Below are 10,399 nucleotides of genomic sequence, written 5' to 3' on the forward strand. Positions count from 1 at the left end.
CCTCTGCTGGGTTTTTCTCGCCAGTGTTGCATGGCATCGGTGCACTGAAGGGGCCTTTCACTGACTTCATCTGATACTGCTGTGACTTAGAGCAGGGAGCTCCGCTACAGGCTGCACTGACATGCATGGGTTAGTAGGTCAAACAGGGTACTATAGTAGTCTTTCCAGACAGTTCAGAAGCTGGATCAGACCTACAGTATATGTACAATTTACAATTTAGGCTTTTAGCAGCCGCTCTTAATCCAGAGCGACTTACATTAAGCAAGAACAAAAAAGCATGGGAATACATCACATAAAAAATGTGAATGCCAAATACAGCACAGACATATACACTGCCGAAATCTTCCGTTTTCATTTAGCTCTGGTGTGGAAAAATGGACCAAGAACTTAAGCCACCGACCCATTTAGGCCTGACGTCGGAATTTAAAACATGTCTTCTAAATCCTGACAGTTTTCTGAAATACCTATGTTTCTATATCAGTGGTGCTCAATATTTCATGTCAAGGACCCCAAAAATTATAATGTAATTGGCCACCGACCCCCATCTGAACATATGTTGTTCCAGGGACCCCCCCAGAAGCTAAGATTTGAGTTAAAAACGTTTGCTCTGAAAGAATATATTCAAAGATATCCACCACATTTTCACGATTTTTCAAAAAATAGCAGATCTGCTATTTTTCAATAACTAAAGTATAACATAATGCTTAAAACACCAAAAGAGGTTCCCGGACAGAATGGGTGAACCACGTGAACGCTATAGCGTCCCTGTTCTGGTTACAGGCATGTCAAATTAGGCAAACATTTGATGAAAATTGGTGAACATTCGCCGAAAATACAGATCGGCTATGTTCAGTGAAGAGATTTGTGAAGAGGGAAGTACAGACCCCTGGGGGGGCCTGGGGGGGCCTGGTCAACGTTAAGTTGTTACGCACTATATAGCTTGTCAGACAACATAGTTAACGTGAAAATGGCTGATCTATAATGTGATGCCCAAAATAGCTCACAGTTATAATTTTCCCATGAGTTTGTATTGGGGAGTGTGTATACTATAATAGCTAAACTGGTGTATCAATTAACCACTTAAACCCTATACATCAGTAAGACGCCTGAGGGCTTGAAGGGCGCACACATTCACCTGGGTGACAGCAGACTGCTGGGTGAGCGCTGGCTCTTTGGAATGGGGGATCAGATTAATATATCTGCCTGGGTGACAGCAGACTGCTGGGTGAGCGCTGGCTCTTTGGAATGGGGGATCAGATTAATATATCTGCCTGGGTGACAGCAGACTGCTGGGTGAGCGCTGGCTCTTTGGAATGGGGGATCAGATTAATATATCTGCCTGGGTGACAGCAGACTGCTGGGCGAGCGCTGGTGCTTTGGCATGGGGGGTAAGATCTTAATTTTCGGTCCCGTTGAGAACTCTAGTTTTCGCTGGCTGCCGGGTGCAGCTACAATAATAATAGAATAATAACTTTAGGGCAGGCCCGTCTAGAGTTTAAATGGACAGGTATCAGTTAAAAGGGAGACATCAAAGAGGAAGAATGGATGAGGAAGGATCAACATATGGAATGTCAGAACAGGTCAGCTCCATATATGGAGATCTAAGGGTTTGAGGTTTGAGGTCAGATGTAGAGTTTCTGGCAAATATTGATGACATCAAGGATCTCCATATATGGGCTTAATATTGATGACATCAGGGATCTCCATGCCATCCCTGATGATGTCACGTGATGTCACATGCTCCATCCCTGATGATGTCACGTGACGTCACGTGCTCCATCCCTGATGATGTCACGTGATGTCACGTGCCGGACCAACAAACACACTGACGGGAAATGCACCTTCGGTCGCAATCATTCAGGGTTGTCTTTGCTTGGTCCACTCCCTTTTCCTCTCTATAAATCTCTTTATCAAAACTATTGTTTGTTTCCAGTGTTCACCTATTTTCGCCTATTACAATCTGGGAAGTGGGAACCCATCGGCAAAAAAAGCAGCACCCTCTTCACATTTGGAAATTGTGTGAGTCAACAGTCTGTCTCGAGAGACTACGCCTATTATGACCAAGAATAGGGACATTAGGGGTCAACATAGCAGGCTATACCTGTGCATCTAATCTATATACCTTTCATGTACACACACACACACACACACACACACACACACACACACACACACACACACACACACACACACACACACACACACACACGGAGACCTGTGCATGCACGTAAAGAAGCTCGGCTGATCTGATGATGGGGCCTGGGAGAGAAAGAAAGACCTCTGTTCATTGACACTGTAGCCTGTTCTCAGGTCAGGCCTTGGCTAGTGGTAATCCCTCTCAGGTGATGCTGTTCACATTCAGCCACTTCCAGCTGATCTGCTTAAATATGCCCCCCCCCCCCTCCACACCACCACCACTCCACCCGCACTCACTCTCATCTCTAAAAGCCCCCTTCACCACTAGCAGCACAAGCTCCAAGGACTACTGCTATTCCACACCGCGGACCTCAGATCACTTTTCAGCATTTCCGTAAAACGATCATCACATGGGCCCGGCTGGCACCATGACGACCTGATGCACACTGTACAGGGTTTCTTAGAACCAGCCAGAAAAGCACTGTGGAATAAAAGAAAAAAGTCACACTGCTTTTTTTTGGTCGTGAGGCACATGCATGTGCACATACACACACACACACGCACACGCACACGCACACGCACACGCACACACACACACACACACACACACACACACACCAGGATAGAGCTCCTACCCTGCGGATTAGAGTGGCATCATGTGCAAAAGCCTTGTTAAAAGACATGCCATCTGCAGCGCTTTTTCACTTTTTCCAAAGGCAGAGTGGCAAGGGTGGTTTAACGCAGGCTTATTGGAGCATTCTCTTTTCCTGTCAGGCACTTAATCAACATATTACATTGCGCTAGAGTAACAGAATCCAACATTAACACTTAAACCCACAAACCTGGGACCTTGTGAAAGCTTTCAGCACATTCCGTAAAGGTCTGATGTCTATCGCTTATGAAGAGAAATGAGAGCGGGAGGAGAGGGACTGGTCCTCCCTGTGGTCCTGAGATTCTGTCAAATTCAATATGTAGGCTCACAAAACCATAGATATTCATTCGACTATGAAAGAAAATTTGCCAGAATTGCCACGTGCATTTTTGCCACTCCTTCATCACAATGCAAACACATCCTAGATCACAAAGTCATGTAAAAGACCTCAAGCTAAAGTTTCTTTACAACTCTTTTGCTAAACTCATTTTGTTTAATATTAACATGAACTTTAATCTTGTAACAGACAATCATCTGGGTAAACCTGATAACCTCAGAATATGAAATATGACAACTCCTTTTCTAGCAAGTGAAACAAACTGCATTAGCTGTACCATAAACATAAAACCCACACACTGACCGTATAGTGAACTTATATGATGGTTCTTATAATGGTTCTTTTATCTGTAAAGTCAGACTAGTGTCAGTTTGTATTTGAAAAGAAAGTTAACTCTAATGCAGTTAACTATCAACGATCAAGATCTACCTGACAGTCAAAATATTCAGAAAAGATAAGACATACTGTAATAACTTAAAAACAGAATAATAAAAATGTATGTATAACACATGCCAGTGTTTTTTTGTATTGCTCTTTAGCTTAAGTATGCAGAGAATCGTTTGACAAAAGAAAGTGAAGGGTTAATAGGATTGCATGGTTGTTTGCCAGGTTGAGTACTATTAGTCTATTACCTAATCATTACTGGCTTTGACATCATGGCCTCACAGTGTATATCTCTCTGTTCCTTCAGGCAACGTTGGTACTCCAGCCTGATTTTATGTAGTCAGCAGGTGGCATCATTAGCCAGAGAATAAAAATGAAAAGTAATACTCCTGAGTCTACCAATGATATCATAGCAGGGCTCGTTGGCATGATTTCCTCCTTTTTACTGTGCGGGCCGGGGGGTTAGGAGGTGTAAATTTAATATGTTTTTTATTTGCAGACTAAAAAAAGAAAAACATTCAAAAACATGAACCACAGAAGAACAGAGGGCCGGGTCATGCCATGCAGTATATGTTAGCTTGTAAGACAAGATCAGCCCAGAAACCACAGTGATCCCAATCTAGGCTTCCCTCATACGTCTAAGTGGCTTCTAGTTATTTGCACTAGCTGTTTTTTCTCTCCTGACATCCCCTCATTATAATGGAATCTACGTTCCCTTACACCTCACGTGAAATCCTATATCCTATATCAATGGCAAAAACTATGTTTAGTCAGCCACCCTATACCTATAAGGTAAAGCCATTTGTTAAATCATGCAGGGCGTGTTTTGCTATGCATAAAATAGGTATGCCTGGGGAGCAGAGCGTGGCCAAATTCAAATTTAGTTCAGAATGTCTGGGACTCAACACTCCTGAATGATTTGGATAGCCCCGTATGCGTGCCAGACAGACTGTATATAAAGCTGTCACAGGAACCTTGAGGGCAAGAAAAATATTCAGGCATTTCAGAACGTATTGAACAGTGATCTCTCTCACACACGCTTTTCTCAATACAAACCATGATAAATAAAGGAAGGAAGCCAACAAAAAAACTAACGCTTGGCCGACTGCCACCATGCACTTTCTAAAATGCCACTTTTGGCCCCGCAGGTTGTGTTCCACCTGGCTCACACACCTCGTCCAACATTAGTTATCAGGCCACAAGACTGTACATTGTTGTTTCTGCAGGATTTAGCTTGACAAGTGAAATGCACAGTTTAAGAAAGAGTCATTCGATCTGCTAACAATGTGTAATGCTCAGTCTAGAGCTCTTCTTATAAAGGTCAAATATGTAAATGAACCTCTTGATCTCATCTCCACCTCTAGCACACCCAAACCCACCAAGGAAAGGACTGCAAAAACTATATACTGTGGACCCATGCATATATACGACTTTGTCAGTGTCTCCCAGGCCTAAACCCTCAACTTAGCCAGTTTGATGGAGAAGAAAAATATATTACAAACAAATTTATATTAGTATTACCATCTGAAATCATACAATCCTTTGAGAGAAATAGAGGAGCAGAAAAACGTGTGTGTGCCAGTACCCCGCAGTGATTGCCTGATTATTTGCAGATGGGCAGTGGATGGCTTGCAGAGTGTGGAGGTTCCCTTGGCACGCAGTGCATATGATTAAATCTGTGATTGCCTTACATTTTACAAGCAAACCAAAAATGAGAATTTAGACGTGTTGACCGACTGTATACTCAACTGCTGTGTGGAGTTGGAGTATAGTGTGTATAGCCCAGTGCGCAATTCAGATCGACTGGCACTTTCGTCATCGCACCAAGGACTTTGATTATGTCACTGCCACTGGTAGCCCACAAAGGGGCTTTGCAACAGCCGGCAGTTTAATTCCGCTGTCTACTCATTCATTCCGAGTAGTAGGCTAGTATTTACTAAGGGGCTGAATGGTCCTGCGCTTCCCCAAGGCGATTGTTATACGGGTTGCCTACCAACAGTTATGAGATCAATTAAAACCAGCTTTAGGAGTTGTAGTTGTAGATGCTAAAATGGGCATAAGACACTGGAAGGGGATTCCGAAAGAACCCCCACGTGTCATCATCGCATTCTATGGACCAAGAAGGACATTGCTAAGATTGCTTACACATTATTTGAAACGGTTTCAATCACATCTAATAAACACATGGCGCGTTCCTTGATAACCGCGCGCAATTATTGGCGGACAGGTTGAGGCGACAAGGAAAGTGAACGTGTTTCATCAGTATAAACCATAAGGCTATAGCCTACTACACCACGTCTTCAATTCGACTGCACTGCAATTTTAATTATTGTGAGCAAACACACTACATATTGCAGTCAATTTTGCGCAAATTACGCACTGTTTGGAATCATCAGGCTAAACACCAGATACCTTTTCGAAGGTAGGCTAATAATACCAAATTTCCTAAATTCTGAAATATCTCCCAGGCGACTCACAGAACACGTCAGTGTTGTCAGTCAAGTAGGCTATCCAAGTTAAATAGTGGAGACTGGAGGAGTCGTCTACTGCCAATATAGGCAAGCATGCCATTAGCACGCACACTTAAGTATAGCTATATAGACTTAAATATGTCCATTTGTCACTCAAGAGTGTGAAACACTCCTCAGAGTTCAATTAACACATGATTTACAGACAGTACTACTGTGTTGGTGGTTGTATGTAAGCTGAAGCATCGCAACTACAGAACTCATTCAACTTAGCCTACAAGTGCTGTGAATATGTGACTACACGATATGTGATTATTAGCCGTCATTGAATGATGGATAACGTGCAGAGTCCAGAGTCGTCCCCGCTACTCGTTGTCATACGAACTAAACCCACAGGGTGCATCCTTCCTACCTCTTTTGTTTCGCCTCCAGCGATGCGACGTCGGCGCCTGACAGTTGCTGTACTCCATACAGTTCAATACGATTAGGGCAAATGAGAACAGCCGAAACTGCATCTGGACGACTTTATCTGTTGTTCCGACTTGAATAAAAAGTGCCAGCGGGGGCTTGGGATGGATTCTCCGATTCAGTGTCCTCCAGCTTCTTGCTTGATCCCAATGTGTCAAACATCAAACGAGAGGCGATATAGTATCACACCGCCGATTAGAATCATTTTCTGAAGCGCGCTGGTCCTTAAGTCACAAGTGGGACCCTTTGAGTGCTGCGGAAACAACGACAAAGGAGGTTATATGATAACAGTTTTAACAAGATCAACACCTACCCCAAATAATGGCAAAAATAAACAAGACTATATATACACTGTTCTGTGTGTTAATGTTCTTCAACAATAGCAGAAGTATTAAGGCAATGCGTTCGGCTCACATGCACATTTCTTTTACGCTCTCAAAGCATGACACCCAAAAATGAGAGCAGCCACCACGCGTAATGGTCTCAAGATGCTCCGTGTTCCATGTAACGGTAACGGCATCATTCATACCTGCATTAAATACGAGTAAATCCGCTTCGGTCAACTTTTAGGTTCCCTCTGAGTGTAAGTGCGGGCTGGGAACATACAGCATCCCTTCTTGTATGAAAACTTATTCTTCACAGAACAGTCAGAGGTCCGAAGAGGAACAACAAGAAGGGGGGGTTTCTTCCTCGCGCTTTCTCTCTCTCTCTCTCCCCTCTCTCCCCTCTCTCTCTCTCTCCCACACGCGCTGATCAGTGAACGCTTCTTATTCCATTTTATACCTGGATAGTGTTTTCCTGACGTGTCCAGCCGAACAGTTTTAGTGGAAACTGGCAAACTTGTTAATGTAATAATAACGTATATGTACTTTGAGGATGAGGATGATGATGTAGGAGGGAGAGAACGAGAGCCGGTCAATTCTCCTGTGGATTGTGTGCGTGCCGTGCATGTGTCTGTGCGCGCTGCTGCTGCTGTGCAGAGATAGTGTGGCAGAGAGAGACTCCAACTGGTCCTGATGCTTTGCTTCTTCTTTCTCATATAGCTGCTATAACGCCGTGCGTGTGCGTATGTCACGTGTTGGGTTCTCCATCTGTGGTGCTGCTCACAAGAAGAACTCCCCTTGGCCAGAGGAGAGCGGGGCTGTTTTTTTCCTCCTTACTTATGATTGTGAAGATGACATCCCCCCCCCCCCCCAGTCCGAGTCTGACTATAGCCCCGAGATTGCCCCGCAGGGTCCTAGTGCAGATGTTCAGGCTAACACACAAAACCCCAACAGCACTGGAATAGTTTTATATATTTTAAGGTTGAAATTATAAGGCGACCACCGGGTGGGTGTTTATCACCCTAGCTATATACTGTAAAACCCTGAGTGTTAATTTAACTCAGAGTCTAGTACAAATGGACACTTTCGTGTTTCTTTTTTGTATATTCTTTCAGAGTTAAATGAACTACACAGATTATTTTACTGTGTACTTGGAAGAAAGCTCACTAACCCTTAAAGACTGGTTATTGCATATCGGAATAAGTATCCCTTTTCCTCATTTTGTTCATGATTCGCCTTTTGAATAATTAAATGTTGGCCAAGAAGCAAATATCTGCATGATGTGAGTAATGAGGTGGGCTTGTCACACCCCCTTTTATTGTACATCTTGGACTTGGCCACACCAAAATTAGTGGTCTAATTGTTGGAGAGGCTGCAATTGTGGTGAAAGGATATATATTATTCAATTATTTACGATTCTCAAGGCCGAACGAAGACTACGTGCTGACCTGCGTGACCCCATAAACGTGGACAACTGAGGCGGTTCAGTGGTCTTTACTATTGGACTAAAACCAAAAACCTGTTTGGTAATGATCCTCATTAGAATCCCCCTTCTCATTTACTGAAACTGAGATTGCAGGAATCAAACCCGGGGTTAGACCCAACCTACCTTGAGGGAAAGTCATGGGGTTTGGCATCCATCCACTCCACAATGATATTCAACATTTGGCTGTAGGTCAACTCTGCAAATCGCCTAGGGGGAATAATTACGAGCAAATACAAAAAAAGCATGGATTAAATGTGTCAGCGATGTTAAGAAAGGGGAGGTCTGGGATGCATGCACAAAACAACGAGGGGTTGTTACTATATTTGACTATTTTGGGAACATTTACCGCCCCACAATCATCATAGTCAGCAAATGCTTCATGTCCTGATTGTAATAGCACTTGTAAATGCTCTACCCATTTCAACCACTAGGTGTGGCACTTAATCTTTTATTTATTCTGGGAAATATTTTTTTATGTGGATGGGATATTTCAAGGCTTGTGTGCGCGTTTCTAACTCAGTATATACAGTCACCTGACCATCACATACTGGTAACAATTAATTTCATGTACATTCAGCCGTTCTTACGTCCTGGAAATCAAAGAAAGATTTTTTTTAAATCAATTGAAAATTGATGATTTTAGATAGAAGTTGGACGGTAGATTGAGATAGGTACAACCCACAGAGGTCTTCCATGTCTATACTAAACACATTTTTATTTAGTCAAACATTTCATTAACACATCTTGTTAACACTGGTCTTACTTGGGACACCAGAGAAAGGGATACTTCTACCCTCAAGCAATAAAACACACACGCACGCGCACATGCTCTCTCTCACACACACACACACACACACACACACACACACACACACACACACACACACACACACACACACACAGTCACACACAATGCTAGTTTCCATTTCATCACTGGAACTGCTCGCAAAAGCCTTTTTGTGGGGGGAAAACCTCTAACAATATGTAAAAAAAGAACCCTGGACGTTTCCTTGCCAAAACCGATAGTGACCTTTCTCCTGACTTTGTTTATTTATTTATTCAGAGTGCAGTGACAGACATTGTGGTCGGGAGGACTGTTAGCCACAGGCCTGGTGTTGGTCTGGACGTCTCTCTAAAACAACATCTAAGAGTGCACTGGTAAGGTGAATGCGATAATTTAAGCCTAGAGGACTTTTATTTTCATGTGTCATTGGGGGGGTGTACCGGTAAACCAATCACTTTGTTCACTTCATCCTTTTCTTTTTCTCTCCCCCCTCCTCCATCTTGACCAGCAGCAGCCCTTTGCAGTCCATGGGAGTCGAGGTGACGTCAGCTTATGAATGGTCTGGCTCCGAGCCCCGGGTGCCACAGCAGCAAGGATGGGAGCTGCTCTCCTTCCCTCGACAAAGACACAGAGCGGTCAACCTGTCAGCCCTTTGACGAGACACTTGGTCCTCACTGGCCACGGTCATGTCAGCACTGACCATCACTGGCCACGGTCATGTCAGCACTGACGATCAAAAAGGTGTTCAGTGTGAGAAAGAGGAAGGATAGGGTTATGCCATATTTCTATTACAACATACAACCGCGTCCTACGTATAAACTATAGGCTTTAAGCAGACAGGGCACATTAAATGACTAGTTATCGAGTAGGAAGAGAAAGGGGATGAAAGGCTGGGGCTGTAAGCTGTTGTGATAGCGGGAGGAAGGGGGAGAGAGAAGCGAGTTGTGAGAGAGCAGAAAGTAGAGAACAGGCGGAGCAGGACATTAAAATGATTGTGTCTGTCTGGCTAATGGTTCTTTATGGCTCCCTCATGTCCTCAGATGGGAAGGATGACTGGCAGAGAGTATGACCACTAGTAACTGTACATCACCTCCGCTTGCCCCCTTCATCTCACAGTGAGACTGCCCGCTACGGTGAACCTACCACTAAAAACACCATAAAACCGACAGACTAAACACCCATTCATCATTACAGCGCATACATGGGCCGCATCGCACAGAACAGTCTTAGCCGTCCCACTCAAGTGACTCAATACGCACATTAAAACTTCATCAAGTATTACCAATACAAAAAGCCTGACCACTGAAACCTAAACCACCATTTGTAATGTCCAGAAATAAGGCAATCATGGGTGAAAATGG

At 43.7% G+C, this 10,399-nt stretch overlaps 1 protein-coding gene across 2 annotated transcripts in view; it reads right to left on the reverse strand.

Annotated features, from left to right (window-relative positions):
• Nucleotides 1-6,664, reverse strand: part of rspo2 (R-spondin 2) — a gene marked incomplete at its 3' end in the record, with an annotated part of 65,952 nt that extends 59,288 nt beyond the window's left edge. For both annotated transcript variants that reach the window (XM_079504590.1, XM_079504591.1), the window contains exon 1: nt 6,390-6,664. In XM_079504590.1, the coding sequence (XP_079360716.1) occupies nt 6,390-6,492 (103 nt within the window). In that variant the 5' untranslated portion in view covers nt 6,493-6,664. The remainder of the gene's footprint in view (nt 1-6,389) is intronic.
• Between the last annotated feature and the right edge of the window lie 3,735 nt (nt 6,665-10,399).

The sequence above is a fragment of the Electrona antarctica genome, assembly GCF_951216825.1.
Source record: "Electrona antarctica genome assembly, chromosome: 6".
NCBI lineage: Eukaryota > Metazoa > Chordata > Actinopteri > Myctophiformes > Myctophidae > Electrona > Electrona antarctica.